Source organism: Rattus norvegicus, chromosome 4, assembly GCF_036323735.1.
Source record: "Rattus norvegicus strain BN/NHsdMcwi chromosome 4, GRCr8, whole genome shotgun sequence".
Taxonomy (NCBI): domain Eukaryota; kingdom Metazoa; phylum Chordata; class Mammalia; order Rodentia; family Muridae; genus Rattus; species Rattus norvegicus.
The window spans coordinates 124,379,504-124,396,315 of NC_086022.1; the positions used below are offsets into that span (position 1 = coordinate 124,379,504).

The 16,812-nt window shown below is 51.7% G+C and overlaps 1 protein-coding gene across 1 annotated transcript; it reads right to left on the minus strand.

Annotated features, from left to right (window-relative positions):
* Positions 1-1,722: 1,722 nt before the first annotated feature.
* Positions 1,723-15,640, minus strand: Chst13 (carbohydrate sulfotransferase 13). The gene is given in 3 exon segments (NM_001191974.2): positions 1,723-3,251; positions 8,961-9,043; positions 15,536-15,640. Coding segments are annotated over 3 exon segments (1,023 nt in total). The 5' UTR covers positions 15,636-15,640; the 3' UTR covers positions 1,723-2,411.
* Positions 15,641-16,812: the final 1,172 nt, after the last annotated feature.

Consider the following 16,812-nt stretch of genomic DNA (forward strand, 5'->3'; position numbering starts at 1 on the left):
TAAATCAAGGTATTGGAACAATGCTGATCGTCAGTCTAGTAGTTGGAAAGAACACCTGGCAAAAGGCATCGCTGACAGTCACGGCTACACCCACACTCTTAGGCAGCTGGTAAAGAAGCAGCTATATAGAAGTATGGGATGATCTACAAAATATAGTGATATTTTTAAAAGCATAGAAGAAGTACCTGAGAAGCTGTCTTGTGTGTATTAAAAATATGTACGTGCATGAGTCTGTGTGTGTTACCATCGAGGGGGCATGTTGGCATACGAGAATCCATGCCAGCAAACTGAGACCGTAGTTCTTTACCCTTCAAGCCAAACTGGTCATCTAGTGGCAGTCTCATTAGTCAGTGCCACATGGGAGGGCATGTGTGTGTAACCACCAGCAGCACCAATAAGCACTGAGGGGTGGCGGGAGGCACCTGGCCGTGACACACCTGAGAGAATGGTGTTATAGTTGGGTCTCCATTTCATCAGATGGGCTCTATCGGGGGCTGTGTGGAAGCTGAGTAGAGCTGGACCAAGGGGAATGGTAGGGAAGTGGGTGTGAATCATCTGAGCCCTCAGTGAGCTGTAACAGCGTGAGGGCCCGGATATGCCTAGCAGAGAGGGTGAGTGATCACTGGTGTGACCACAGACCCCAACCTCTCACTCCAGTTTGGCTAGAAGGGCAGAACTATGGCCTTGGGTTGCTGGGAAAGACTCCAAACCCTGGGCTTTCCATGTTCCTCCAGTGGAGCAAAAGGCGGGCTGGGGCAAAGAATTCAGACAGCCAGCAGCAGCAGTGGCATCTCTTTCCTGGTCAAATAGAGGCAAGGGTCCTGTACACAGTCCTGGGGCTGCTCACAGACAGGTACCCTGAGGGCCTCAGGCCAACTCCTATGAGGGAGATCCCAGCAGGAGCAAAGGACAGGAGTGAGTAAGACTGTCTGAGCAGGAAGACCACAGGGCCCCCTCTGCACCCCACAGATGGGGTGTAGCTTTGCCTGCTCTGTCGTCAGTCTGAGGTTCTTTACCTGAATAGAAATCTGCGTGGATGAGGAGAAACCCTTCTGTGCTGGCAATCCCAACCGTGAGTGCTCAAGGCCCAGGAGCTAGATTGGCACAGCCAGTGGCTGCCACTCAAACCCTCAGAGCCAGGGCCCTGTTACTCCAAGCTGTAGAATCCAGAAACTAGAGGCTCCTGAGCTCAGGTCGGGAAATTATTTCACTGCCGTTTAACCAACAGTACTGCACTAGGCTGTTGGAACTCAGCTTCTGACAACAGTGAATGTCACCAACAGCAAAGGACAGTAGATGGCAGACCTTAGCAGCAGACACGGTCTGCGACTGTCACAGCTTCTGAACAGGTATTGGGTGTCAGATTCCTCTGATCCTACAGTACGTGTGATCTCTGCCCCACAATGTTCACAGCCATTTTTCTTCAGCCACAGGTCTTGGCCCTCTCTCTACCATCCTCTACTCCTCTCCACCACTTCTTCTCCCTGTCCTCCTCCTCAGCTGCTCTCCAGAACTCCAGTTGCCCTCTTGCTGCCACTATCACCACCACCACCCCGTGGGCTGCTGTAGGGGTGATCTTGGTTCCATGGTCACTTTGCTCTGATCTTCCGGCCACCTTGCATTCTTGTGCCACTTAGCAGCAGAGGAAACAGGTTCAGGGACAGCGAGATGCCTAAGATCTGGCAGGTAAATGGCTCAATGAGGCAAAGAAACTCCCCAAAGTGAAAATGTAACAAAACATATTTATTTTTTAAAAAAAGAGAGCTGAACAAGCTGTCACCATATTACATCCTGGCCTCTGCTGACACGGTGAAAATCCAGCCTCTTGCAAGACTGAGATTAAAGGTAGATCAGCTAGCTAGAAGTGGAGTGGTACTGCTCACCATCCTGTGACTGCCAGGGTGGCGGGGAGCTCATGTTAACTCCCAAGAAGTAACTGCTGACATGGATGGCCAAACTCTCGCCCTGAAGCTGATCAGGGAACAGCTTCTCGCTGGCCATGTCTGCCCTTGCCAGTCGGAGAGAAGAGAACACAGGACTGGACCTTAGGCCACACTGAACCAAACCATGGCATTCTGTCTTGTAGCACCATGCCATGGACAGGTTCTCCACAGACAAGACCGAGAAATGACCTCTCCCAAACAAACAAACAAAAACAAAAACAAAAACAAAAAAAAAAAAAAAAAAAAACCACAAACCTGGGGTCTTAGGAAAAAGCCTGACATCTGCAAGAGGAGATCAGGCATCAAACTAAAGGTACAAACAGCCAGACAGGTGTATGGTGAAGCAGTGGCCAGGCCCACTGGATAAGGTATGACAATGGGTCTCCAATCCACACTACCAGGTTCATTCCAGACCTCCTGATGGCCTCCTGGTCACAGCAGCCACAGGCCCTATTGCACCCAACACCCTTATTGCAACCGCAGGTAGGAGGGAGCGGAGTAGTTGAAGAGCAGAAAGTCCATCTTATAGAGGTCAAAGAGGCGACGCTGGTAGAAGGGGCTGATGTCCTGGAAAAGGCGCCGGGCCTGGACACGCGTGAGGTCCTTCTCTGGCCTCAGCGGTGGAGCAGGGAAGCGCAGGCCAGGCTCGCCCACCAGGTGCAGCACAAAGGCAGCATCATCCGCCAGTGTTTCAAACTTGCCCACTACATCATAGCGCACTAGGCATGGATGGCACAGCGCATGCGCGCGCTCCCAGTGCTCGTTGAAGGGCTCGTAGCGGCGCGTGCGCGGGTCGAGCAGGTAGGCCAGGAACTCGGCAAAGCGCACGTCGTGGCCGCGAGCCAGCGCATCCGGCTGCGCGTGCGGTCGTAGGCGACGCACGATGCGCGTGCCATAGCGCCTCTGGAAGGCCGCGCTGTGTGGCCGCGCCAGCTTGTTGCGGTAGGCTGAGGCCAGGCGCTCGAAGGGCTCGCGCACAAAGAGGAAGGTCAGGTAGTCGCGCAGCCGCCGGTTGACTTCAGCTGGCGCAAAGTCGGCTAACGAGGGCAGCAGACCAGGCTCATGCGCCTCGTGCGCAGGGATTGCTCCCGGGTCCCCACGGCCGCGCAGCGCCAGCAGCACGCGCTTCCAGTTGGTGCAGGCCACCTTGGGCACGTAGCAGTACAGAAGCCGGTGCTTGTCGTCCACCAGCACGTGCCGCAGGTCCTCGGGCTGCAGCAGGCGTTGGCGTCGAGTGTGGCGGCTGCAGGCCCGGCGGAGCAGCTCGCGCCGCTGCTGGTGCACTTCGGCCATCGCAGAGCGCGGGCCCTGCAGGAGACAGGGGATGGTGATGTTAGAGTGCAGCAGGTCCCAGGGCCTGAGGCTGAGCCCAGAGATCCCTGACTGGAAATTGAAAATCCAGAGGTGGCACCAGTCTCTGCCTAGTCTGGAGTCAGAATCTGTCCCGCAATATTAGGAAAAATGAAGTCTGAGTGCTGAGGCAGAAAGGATGTGAAGAACCAGATATGCTGGGTACTGTGTGGACAATAGGATTGCAGAGAATGAGTTGTTACATGACTGGGTAAGCTGGATACAGAAAGATGGCCCAGGGGGCTCACAGCACATAACCACAGCCCCACATAGACCATGTCCTCCACTATGGGTTTAATTTCTGTTGCCTTGTGTCTTCCCTACCTCACCCACTCTAACAAGGACAACAGAAAGGATGTGCCCTGGCTATCATTGGGGCATTAGCCATCCCTTGGCAACAGCCATTCAGCTACTTGTAGGATACTGGGCTTTTATGTGTGTGGAGGTTAAATAAATGTATTGATTCTGTATTAATAAATAGGCACGTGTCTTTAGAACTTGCTTTATGTACCCCCAGCAAAGTTTCTTATTCTGTATGTGTGGGTTGACTGGAAAGATGGCTCAGTGGGTAGAGGACACTGGCTGCTCTTCCTGGAGTCCTGAGTTCAATTTCCAGCAACCACATGGTGGCTCACAACCCTCCATAATGTGATCTGATGCTCTCTTCTGACATGCAGGCATACGTGCAAATCGAGCGCATGTGCGCGCGCGCGTGAGTGCGTGCGCGCGTGAGAGTGGGTGCGCGCGTGCGCGTGTGTGTGTGTGTGTGTGTGTATGTGCGCGCGCGCGCGCGCGTGTAAAATCTTACATATGGGGGTGTTTTGTCTACATGTCTATTTGTGTGCCACATGCATTCAGTACCTAAAGAGGCCAGAAGAGGGCACTAGATCCCCGGAAACTGGAGGTTACAAACGGGAATGAGCCACCCTATGGGTGCTGGGAATTGAACCTGGGTTCTCTACAAGTTCTCTTAATGCCAATCTCTCAGCAACCCTCCACCAACGAATTGCAGTCTGAGTGCTTGGTCAGGAAGCTTGACCTTTTCCCATCTTTCCTCAGTGAGAAATGAAAACAAAGATAAGCAAACAAAAAAACTAGCCACCAGCATTTATCTAGCACTTCCTGTATGCCAAACACAGTATAGCTCTATGAATGAAGTCCTGGTAAGAGGACCATGGACATGATCCACTTAGCCTGCCTCAGCCATGTAAAGACCCAGGCTGTGCTTAGAGTATCCATTCAAATTTATTCTTCAGATAGGTCCCTCATCTCTAGAACTAGGCCCTGCTGACTCCATGGATATGAGCTGGGGAAGGTATAACCACCTAGGGTGCAGGACACTGTTAAAGTCTACTAGTTACTTAGCGTTAATGATAATCTTACACCCTCCTGCTATTCATTTTTCTGAAAATAAAGACACTGGGAATGAGTGATCCTAATTAGCAGCTGCCAGACTTTCCCTGGCTCTGCCGAGTGAAAGGATGGCAGCCAAATAGTCAAACTCCACTCAGAACTGCACGGGCCATCTTGAACACTCTACAGACACCTTGAGAAAACTGGATAAAGACCTCAGCTATTTCTCCTGGTTCCCTAAGGCACAGCTTCAACCAGGGGTAGGAGGACTGGGGTTTTTGTTATTGGGCTTAACAAAATGTAGAAAACCCAGCAGCCATTTCTACCTGGGTCACAGGGAGAGTGAGTGTCTATTATCATCTCTCCCTGTGCTCCATCCAGGTCTGTAACTGTTCCAAATCCAAGCCTCTGTGCCTGTGACATACTAAAGAAACGAATGGCTGTTTGGTACCAGTGCCCCTTCTTAGGCCGTGTGAGCAGAAGTCTGACTGCTTCTCCGTAAGACCCCCTGCACTGCTCCTGCTGTTGCAGCATTGGGCTGTCGGGTCCTTCTCTGGAGGGTCTTTTCTTGCCTCCTTTCTGTATTGTGGTCTGAGATGGTAGCAGGGAGAAGGCAGGAGAGGCAACTCAGAGGGGGACAGGCAAGTCCTGCACCTGAGCTGAGCAATGGCAAGGTAGCCAGCTGCCTGGCAGCTAAACACTAGAGGATGACCAGAGCACGAAGAAGGGCAAGGAAAGACCAGAAAGAGGGTGAAGAGCTGGGGTTGAAGGGGGAGAGAAGACTTAGAGAGCCAGAGGAGGAGAGAGTGCGTGTCCTGCTTGCTGGAAAGTTCTACAAGGTTGCTAGATCTTTAAGGCCAGTTGTCGCAGATGCAAACCTAAGCATTGTGATGTTAGCTCATGTGAAGGGTTACAACTAAAAACATGTGCACAGAGAAAATTGTACATGGATGTTCATTCTTCCTATTGGAAGGAGACATAGAAACAGCCTAAAAGTCCATGATCTGACAAATTGATAAGTAGCATATGGTATATCCAAAACAGAATATTATTCAGCCATTACATGGAATGAAAGTATAACTACTACAACACAGATCGACCTTGAAAGCGTTAAGCTGGGGGAAGGGAGCCAGGCTTAAAAGGCCAACCATTGTATGATTCCCACCACTCCCCCACCCCCTTTTTCTCCTGGAACTTGCTGTATAGACCAAGCTGGCCTTGAACTCACAGAGATGCTCCTACCTCTGCCTCCTGAGTGCTGGGTCTAAAGGCATGTCATATAATTCCTTCCCTATGGAATGGTCAGAACAGATAATCTACAAACAGGAAGTGGGTTAGTGGTTGTCGGGGGCTAGGAAGGGAAGGAAGAGGAATGACCACTAATACAACCATAGTCTCTCTTGGGATAATGCAAGTGTTCTTGAATTAGCCAGTGGTGAGGCCCCACAACATTGTAAAATATGAAAACCACTAAATCAGACATTTCAAAAGAGTGAATTTATGTTGAGTTATTTCAGAATATTTTTAGCTCAGAGGCCACAGCGGAAGCAGAAATGGTGGAGCCACAGCCCCAGCAAGAACTCACAGCACTGGTGGCATGGGACATGTGGGTGTATGTCCACATGTACACATGGGTTTCTGAAGCTTTCAAAAGTATTCTGCAGAAGTCTAGAATTCATTGAGTGGCTTGACATTTGTGTTTTATGAGGGAGAAAGAAAACAGCATTTCAGAAAGGATAGGTAGAGGGGCACCTTTTCCCTCAAGAGGTGACAGAGCCCAGAACCCACAGGCTGGGGCAGGCTTTAGAGCTGGGCACAGGGAGGTGGTGATGTGATGAGGGGATCCTATGTCAGTCATCCTGCATGAGTTAGTTCAAAGGAGGGCTAAGCAGAGAGACTAATAAGCAGAAATACACAGCCTAAATCATCCTAGAAAGTGACATTTTAGAGGAGTTAAAATGTACATGCCTAGAACTTGCCTGGAAGCCCACACAAGGACCAGGGCCTGGATGAGGAGAGCTGTGCTTCACTGAAGTTCCTCATCACCATGCCAAGTTCAGCCATGGCCATAGGGTCTCTGGGATCTTACCACGAGGAGCAGCTTTGGAAGCCTAGCTGTACCCAGAGCCCCACAGGCCAGGCTGGCCTCAACCTCCTTAGAGCCCAGCACATCCTTGTGGAGGAATGCCAGTCACTCCTTACCTCACCTTCCTTTCCATCTGCTAACCCACAGTGTGGGATCATGCCTAGCCTCAGAAGAACCAGTCATGCAGCCTCATACTGTCACAAAAGACATGAGTGTAGGGTATGTGGCTGGGCTCTGAGATCTTCCTGATACAAAACAAGAAGGCATGAGGTAGGAGGGGGAACCCAAACCTTTATCCACCCACCCCATCCTGGGATCGTCTTCCGTGAGGACGGCAGTCATCTTGCAGTCATGAGGCTGCAAATCTGTAACAGGAGTAACACTCGGAGGATGACAGGGCAGTATGTTACTGCTGTCCCATGAGCTGCTGTCCTTTTTTTCAACACCACTGTTGTTCTAAGACAGGCAACACTGTCTCAGCAGATGACAAAACCCAGGCTCTGGAAAAGTGAGTTGCTTGAGGTCACAGCATTTTATGGACAGGCTGACTCTTAAACCCCTGGGACTTAACCCCCTCAGCCCCTTGCTATAGCTTCCCTTCTGTGATCACAGTAGCCTAATCTCCTGGTCTGCATGAGTAGGTGAGTGCATGGCATGAGGTCAGTCCTTCTATCGCTGCCATTTCTCCAGTGCAATGAATATAGCCTCTAAGAACTGCACCACAATTGCCCTTACCGTCTGAGGATCCATCAACCCCTCTGAAGGCGGCAGAGCTAGTGGAATCTGGGACGTCCTGACAGTCTGTCCTTCTCCCTGATCAGTGTGCAACCAGGGGTAACCAGATAACCTCCTTGAACCAAGACTTTCTTATCTGCAACCCTGGGGTGTGGCTAGGTTTGGCAAACACCCCTATGCAGCCCCATCTCTCCCCACACAGCAATCCAAAGGAATCTTCTGATGCTGCTGTTCCTACACAAAATCCCCCATGGCTCCCCACTGCCCTTGCCACAGTTTGGGCCCTGTGGCATTGTTGCCAGCTTCCCAGGCTCACCAAAGACCACCTCTCTGCCTGCCTTGCTACCAGGTTGTTGGCCTGGCTGTTCCCTGTTCCCCTTGCTTTTTCTCTTCAAATCACACCGCAAGCCCCTTTCTCAGGGAGCAGTTGCTCTCCATTTCTACCAGAATCACATTGGAGACTTCCTTGTGCTCCCCACTGCTCCCTCAGAGCACAACTCAGTTTTATGTGAGTGTAAGCGGTGGTCAGACTATTCCCTATCCGGCTGCGCTGTCTGCTCTGTGACGTAGGACCCCATCCAGCTGTTTGACACTCAATCTCAGCACAAGTGAATGGCTTACATACAGTAGGCGCTCAATACATGCTATCTGTGTGTTCCTTTGCCTGTGAGCCAGGGTGTGATCTCCTAATGGTATTCAGTCAGTTCTACTTGTATGACTTCCTTCCTTCCTTCCTCCCTTCCTTCCTTCCTTTCTGATGTCATTCAGAAGAAGCCACTTCCAGTTTTGAATATAGACTTTTTCCTGGGTTGGGGTGACATTGTGTGTAGATCCCTCTCTGTAGGGGGAGATGATGGTGAGTAAATCCGGCTGATGCACACCACCACTAGAGGAGCTGGTACATTTATGGTGTGCTGTACAGCCAAGTGCTGACATGAGGGTCCTAGGTATTAGGAGTGTTTTGACTTAACAATATTGAAGCAGGCCGGGCGAGCCAACCCCATTCACCCTGAACCAGAGTGCTTGTGTGTGTGAGAGAAAGAGTGGGGGGGGTGCCACATGTCTGAGGCTGTGTGCAGTCCCAGTAAGTAGAGCCACTTGTTTCATCTGCTTGGAGACGGGGGCGGGGCTTCCTCTGAACATTCACTTCTACCGCAGACTAACATTTGGGAACTTAATGACCGTCTACTTAAACTCCTGGGACAGGCATAGTTTAATGACCATTTTGCTTGTTGGTGCCCTGGGACAGGCACGGCTTAATGACTGTCTGTTCACTGGTCCCCTGGGACTGGCATGATGATGTGTTACCTCCCTTACACAGCATTGGACAAGCACAGACCTCAGCTGTGGTGGGAGAGATGGTAAGTGGAAAAAATGGACCTCCATGCTAGACAGGAAGCCCTGATGCCTAAACTGGACAAAGCCTATGACAGCAGGTGTTCATGAGACTGTGGCCTCCTATCCAGATGCAAGAGAGCGTTCCAGCCACTTACCTGGTCCAGTTCCCGCAACAGCTGTAGGGGACTCTTCCTCTCTCCTCCGAACCAGCCGGAGCCCAGAACTTTGTTTTCAAATGCTGAAGAGCATAAGGAGAGAGAGATCACTGCTGGCTCTGGACAAGGGGTGGTTTGGCAGCGCACCGAGGACACATTTAACCCACTTATGTGACTTAGTTTTCCTCCTGCGTCATCTTTTCCTCCTGGGGATGTGCTAGATGGTGGCCACTGGTACGGCAGTGTCCTTAGGGTCATTCTCACCCTCATGCCTTACACTCTACTACTGAAGTGTGGCAGGTACAGGGGACAAGAGGGAAGGAGCTACCTGTCCTATGGAAAGAGCACCCAGTCCCATCTGTTTTTAGTCACCCTGTCCCAGGCCCTGCTTCCCCACCTACCCACTTTAGGGTCCTGAGGGGCTCACAGGTCTCATAGAGCTATCCAGTCCCTGGGTCTGGGTTGTGAGCATCCAGAAAGGGCTGACCAGTGGCATAGCCAGGCTACAGGCTGTCACAGTGAGGTTACCAGGCTGTTTGAGGCACTGTGAAGAGCTCTGGAAGCCTATGGACCCTGTAGAAGCCTATGCATGCCATGTGGTAGGGATGATGCCCCTCGTAAATGTAGCTTTACCTATTCCTGAAACTGAACAGGGAGGGACTCTCTGTGTTTTAGCTTGCACTCTTTAGCATCCCTAAAACTACAGGGCTGTCTGCACACTCAGGCCATGCTTGTGCACCTAGGATAAGTGGGGTTGCTTAGACCAGGGCTCATGCAGGAAGTTTGTCTTGAGGATGTTCATGGACATAGTCCTTGAACTTCTTCAGACCTTACCTAAAGGAGGGGCTCTGATCTGCTGCCTTTTTGACAGGACAACAGCTTTATCAGAGAATAAGCTGCTAGGAGAGGGGGCAGCGCTAATACAGCAGCTGGCATCAGGGCTGCTACATGCCTGACTGACGTCTCTCAACACCAGAGGAGAATGTGTCCTCACCATTCTCCAAGTTACAGGTGTCACTCAAGGCCACCCTTGAAGGGGTCTGCTTATATCCTCAGCAAGAACTAAGGGGCCATGGTTCCCTCTAGGTCTATGGGCAGGGCTAAGGAGAGCGGTCTGGAACGACCACACCACAACAATCTTATCCCCAGACCTACACAGAGGCCCCTGTCCCTCCAGAAGCCACTCCTTGCCCAAGGCCTTCTGTTTCCTGGCCAGACCACAGCTGCCTAAGAGTGGGTTCCATAACAGATGCCAAGGGCCAGTGGGTGGAGGACAGACACCAGGGGGACCAAAATAGCTGTGGTCACAGATTACAGGGCTAGGCTATCTCCACCCTACCAATGAAGAGTCGAGGCACCAAGTCTGGCAAGTTCAAGGATGCTACAGGAGAATGCGTGCGTGCGTGCATACGTGCGTGCGTGCATGCATGCTAGTTGATCAGTGGATTGCTCTTATAGTTCGTGGGTCCCACTAAGGACAACTGACACTATCCCCAAATAAGGCCCCAACACCTTCATCCCCAGATTTGCTTGCTCCTAGCTGTACTCCCTCCCCTCTGCCAAGACACACGGAACAGAATGGAGAAGAGATGGGTTTGTACAGCCAGGAAGGGGCCTGGGCAGAACTAGGACTCCCCTAAGCCTGTGGTTCTCAATCTGTGGGGATCAAATGGCCCTTTCACAGGGGTTGCCTAAGACCATCTGTGTATCAGATATTCGCACTATGATAAGAGTTGCAAAATTACGGTTATGTAGTAAGGAATACAATGTTATGGTTGGGGTCACCACAACTGTGTTAAAGGGTCGCAGCATTAGGAAGGCTGAGGACCGCTGGTTAGGGCCTAACCCTAAGCAGCTGAGCAGCTGAGCAGCAGCAGGGAGGCTAAAACCTGACCCACCTTAGAGAGCAAGAGAGAAGGGGAAGGAACAGAGGGAGGACTGAAGAGCCAATACAAGGAGATAAGCGGGGACAGCTGTGGAGTGCAGCTGGGAGAATGTAGTGTGGAGGCAGAGACACTGGAAACAGCTGGAAGGAGTCCAGGCCTGCGGGATGGGAAGCAAGCCTGAGACAAGCAGGAATATGCTGACTTTCTAGGCAGGCTGCCTCCCTCAGCTAGACACCAATGTAAGGCACACCAGGACTTTTGGTGCCCAGCCTTAGGTAGACTCAGTGGCCAAGCAAGTGGAAGGAAATCCTGGAGAAGGTTCCATGGCCCACAGCAGAGGGCTTTGCCCAGGTTCCAGTGGGGCCGCTGATGTCTGGGGCAGGGGACACTGGACACTATGGGACTGTGCTGTGTGGCACTGACCTGTGTTCTGTCAGGTGGACACTCACTTTCCCAGTTGTTAGATGGGGAAACTGACAGTCAAGAGGCCAAAGCACTCAAGGCTGAGTGTTCCAAAGGAAGGTACATCTCAGGCTCCAGTGTCTGCACGGCTAGAGACCCGGCTCTGCTTTCTTTCAGCTCCTGCTCATCCTGCACATCCTCTGCTTTACTAAGGAGGAAGTGTGCTAGCCATGGCGGGGAGGGGCAGGACCCACAAGGTCACAGAGGGTGAATTACAGCAGGACACACCCCTGCAGGAACCTCTGGGCTGAAACACCCCAGAAAATTCCAAGAAAGCTCAGTCCTCACTCCTCAGCCTGCACTTCTAACAGGAAGCCCCAGGCCCCAGACAGGGAAGGGCAGGTTGCTTTGGGGGATGGGGCATGGGTGGGTGAGTCCAGCACAGGGCACATTGCAACAGCCACATCCTGGTTAATAAGTTCTCACTGCCCTATTGCGAGACAAACTAACAGAAACACCAGCAGGGGCTAGGTCAGAGCCTCAGGTCTGCTGGCCCCATCAGAACCCCCTAAAGGGCTTTTGGGGAGCCCTACAATCCAGTGTCCTGGGCATTCTTTCCTGTGGTTACCTTGAAGGGAGAATGGGACAGGCTTTCCACAGGAAGAAAGTTCATTCTGCCTCTTTAAACTTTTCACTGACTTAGACAAGCCAGCGGCTGACCAGCCATCATTGGGTCCACATTGTACCAGCCCAGCGTGGCACATCACCCACAGGTCTCCTACTCCTCCAGTGGACATATGTCCACATGGGTTCAAACCCCTTTCTTGGAACTGCTTTCTGTCCTAATCTGCTTTCAGCTGCTATGGTGAAGCACCACGACCAAAAGCAGTGTGGGGAGGAGAGGGTTTATTTCATCACAGATGAACTCCATCGATGGGGGAAGTCACTCGAGGCAAGCGCCAAAGCAAGGGACTAAAGCAGAGACTGTGGAGGAACACTGTTTACTGGCTTGATCCTTGGCTTGCTCAACATCCTTCTGTTAATACAACCAGGCCCACCTGCCCACAGTGGCCTGGTCTCTCCAACAGCAGTCACTGTTCACAAAAATGTCCCTACAGACCAATCTGATGGAGGCATATTCTCGACTGAGGTTTTCCTCTTCCCAGATGACCCCTAGCTTGTGTCAAGTTGACAATAACAACAACAACAACGACAAGTAATCAGTCCACTCGGTTTCCCATCTAATCAACTCCTGGGCTTCTTTCAAAGTCTACTCCAAATATCTTTGCTTTGTAAAGTAGAAAAAAAAAAGCCCAAATCATCAGTCCAGGCAAGGATGACAACAGAGCAAAGGCATACAAACAGACCCTAGGGGCAGAAATGGAGCTGCCACAGAGAGTCTGTGGGGAAGGTGGTGTGCAGGGCAGCTGTCCCATCTCCCCCTCCCCTGACTCTGAGCGTTAGGACTCAAATCCTGACCTAAACATTCTTGGCTTAAGAAAATGGCTTTTTCCCTTCATCACATTTGCCTCCCTGCTCTGACCTGCCAGAGACCATTTCTCCAAGGACTCTGAGTCTCCTGAGCTCTGGACTCAGCTGGATCTGGTAGGTCTCTCAGGAGCTCTATTGAAGCAGCCACACCCCCTCCTTTTGCTAAGCAGTCTGGCATTTAGGCCAAAGGGTTCTGAGACACACTCCCCACCCTCTCTCTCTCTCTCTCTCTCTCTCTCTCTCTCTCTCTCTCTCTCTCTCTCTCTCTCTCTCTCTCCCTCTCCCTCTCTCCTCTCCTTTCCTCTCCTCTCCAACTTGACAGATCATATCACCCTACTCCCGCCGCTCAGGGCGTGTCTAAGAGCAGATGGCATAGAGACCTATGGTTTTAGTGTCAAAATGCAATGCTGTGGGGTGGGAGTTCTCTAGCTCCCACACAGAGACTATGTGGCAACAGGCTCAGCAGACATGTAGTTAGAGGTAATGTGCAGTAGGGAAGCCCAGGGGCAAGGGTGGCACACTGGCAACAGAGGTGTCTTGAACAGCTGTCTCACTCCACCATGCTGACCCTAGGCTGAGTCAATGCTGGTAGCAGATCCTGGGCAGGGGAACTAGAATGGGCTTCCCACTAAAAAAAGACCAATGAGATCCCTGGGGTAGCTGAAATAATCTGGCATAACCTGTAACCCCTCGGTGTTTCATTTGCCAGCAGATGGTGACAGTGACACCCTGGAGCAGAAAGGGACAGGGATGTCTTGGTCTTTCAGCTGAGATATGACATTGGGATTCTCCTGGGCCCTGAGCTCTCCTTGACCCATAAATCTTTCCCATGATCCTGTGACCAAGACTTAACTGCAAAACAGGCACATGACCCCTTAAAGTCCTAGTACAGTGGGATCCTGTCCCTGCTGCAGGACCAGACCTTTCCCCATCTCCCAGCCAGTGCCTACCATAAACACACATTTCTCCCCTAAGGTGAGTGGAGTTCTAGATGAACTTGGGCTCTTGCTGGCCAAAGGTGGTCTGTAAAGTTAGCAGTTGGAAAACTACTGCAGAGAAGTGTGAATATCTAGAGGAGTGGCTCTAAACCTCCCTAATGCTGAGACCCCTTTAATATACTTCCTCATGTTGTGGTGACCCCCAACCATAAAAGTATTTTTGTTGCTACTTCATAACTGTAATTTTGCTGCTGTTATGAATCTTAATGTAAATGTCTGTTTTCCCATGGTCTTAGACAACCCCACAAGTTGAGAACTTCAGATCTAAAGACTGGAAAGGAAAAGGTGGAAGCTGAGGAAGTTCAAGAGACCCATCTCACACCAGGGGGAATAAAGCTAGTGGGAACTTCCCAGGGCAGACGGACGGCATGAGGCTAGGATGGGGGTGACAGGTGTAAATGTCATCCATACCTGAGCAAGGCCAGTGAGAGGAGAGCATACAACCCCTTCTTCAACCATGCTTACACCTTCCCTCCCCCATCACACCCCCTTCCCTCTAGGTTCCCTAGGTGAGGAGGGGGCCCAGGGCTGTGGTTGCTTTTCTTCTCAAACCTGGCTGGAGAAAGAAGCAGGAGATGTGTGTCCCAAAAGGCCCAAAGACACCCTGGCAGCCACCCAGACACATGCTCCTCTGCAGACACAACCCAGGGCCCAGACTCTCATCTGTCCCCCTTATACTCCACAACAGTGTTTAGGCCCTGAGGGGCCTGAGCCACTGTCACCCAGGACTGGGTAAACATTTGTCTCCAATGAATGACAGGGTAGACAGACTCTGTGGCATCAGCAGGCACAGACCACACCCAGACTGTGCCAAGGGACAGGAGTAGCCATTCACCTACAGGTCTTCAGTAAGGGGAAGAAGGCTCCCTTCTGGGGGCTTCCAGAGGTGCCCTGGCACAGCCACTCGAGGCCTCCCCAGCTCTGTTCACCTGGCCTTCATCCCAGGGATCCTTCAGGATGACGCCAATATGATTAAAGGGCTGGAGGCCAAGCACTGTCTACTGTAACATTCAAGCACAGAAGCCCTGCAAGGATGGAGTCAGCACCAATTCCATAGATGCGACTCTTACGGCCCTGGGAAGGGACAGATAGTAGGTTAAGCTTGCCAAGTGACCTCCAACCTACAAGCCTGGCCATTGAGGTCCTCCATGGACAGATACCATTCTGAAAACAGTTTTCTTTTGTCCTGAGTCACTCCCAGCTAGTGGCCCTGTCCACCCTTGGGTAAGAACCTGTCTGGAAGTAAACAGACCCCACACACACAGACTAAGGAGAGGCAAAACGTCACAAACATAGCCCACTGCCCAGGAACCTTCAAACCACTCCACACTTGATCTCCGCCCTCAGCTTTGTCTGTATAGTGAGTAATCTGCCAGAGGAGACCTAGGCTCAGTCAGAGTGAGTTTGACCACATGCCTGGTGGAAACGGGTACTAGCAGGTCGTGGGCCCTGTAACACCAGACCGGCATAGAGCTGCACAGCTCTTCTGTGGATGTAGAGACTCAGCAGGATCTCAGATTAAGACAGGCATCCTGGCCAGAGTGCAAGCTGACTTCTCAGGGCTCAGAGAGTGGGGCAAAGGTAGCAGAGACAGCATCCCCAGATTGGTCAAAAGTTCCCCATCAGCAGCACAACCAGAGTCAGACAATGGTCATCTTGCCAGCGACAAGAAGTTCCTTGCACGCGAATGTCTTCCACAGCTAAGTCCAAGCCCAAAAAAAAACAGGCAGGTGCCAGGTGGCCCCAGAAAGTGTTCCAGTCAAAGAAGCAACGCGGAGCCCCGGACCTGCTTACTCACCGGGACGCAGGGCGCGCGGCGCGGCGCACAGGAACAGAAGTGCAGCACCCAGACTTGCCACCACCGGCAAGGGCCGCCGGCAACAGGAGCGCCTTCCCATGCTGTGCCTGGCGCGTGGCAGGCGACGGTCATCCGGTGCGTCCTCCCACTGTGCGGAGGAGGTCCAGGACACGCCCAGTCCTGCCCTTAGTTTAGGGCCCGCCCAAAAGCATTGTCCTGTGCTCTAGGCTGGAGATAGACGTGCCTGACTGTCTTAATGGGTAAAGCTGTAAACCCAGGACAAGGAAAAGCAGTGTCTATCCCAGTTACTAGTTATCAGGCTGGAGTTCTCTACTCTACATAGATGGATATTAGTAGCAGAAAACCTCTCAGGTACAGGTGCTCCGACCCAAGTGCCTTACTGGCAGAGTCAGAGGCTGCAGCTGAGGTCCTTGGAGAAAAAGCCCTGGACTCCCAGTGGTCTGAACATTCAGTGACCTAGGCTTTAACCCCTAGGACATGGCAGCCATTGTAAGCCTAGAAATGACAGCTCTAGTCTCCAGGCTTTAGTACTCTTGACCCTCAATATTGTCACAGCTTTCAGGCCCCGGGATGCTGGGGCCATATGCCTTTAAGACTCAGTAGCTTCTCCTCTCAGCCTGCCTTCTTCAGCCTTAACCCTTGGTAATTTCTTGTCTCTTCCTTACTTCCCCTGGCCTTGCCTATGAAGCTTCTGCCCCCTCTCCAGGAGCCCCTCAGTTCCCTCTCTGGGGAAAACCATGTTAGAGAAACTTTCCACATGGACCACACAAGTGACCATGATATGATTCTGAATGGAAGTGTGTGTGCCAATCAGGACTCAGCCCTCCCTGAAAATTAAGGACTAAATTTGCATCAATCAAAGCATAGGATACCAGGGAAAAGACTACCCTTTGGTTGTCAGTAAAAATGCCCAAGAGTCATGTTGATTTCCCCAAGACTGATGATGGGCAGAAAGTCCTGCATCCTGCACAAGCTGTTTGAACAGCGGTGACTGAGACCATGAGTTGGTTTTGAGATCCAGCAGCTGAAGTCACAACTCAGAGTCCCAAGCTGCCTGAGGAGAGTTCAAAGCAACCAGAAACTATGAGGATAGTGGCAAGGTGGTAGGGCTGAAGGTCCTGGCCACCTGGGAAGGATCTAAGTGTCAGGATCACAAATCTTCCAGGACCCAGCATCTTAGCTTATGCAAAGGAAACAAACAGCCTGTGGTTTAAACCCAGCTCCTGGAAGGCAGAGGCAGGCCGATGTCTGTGAAT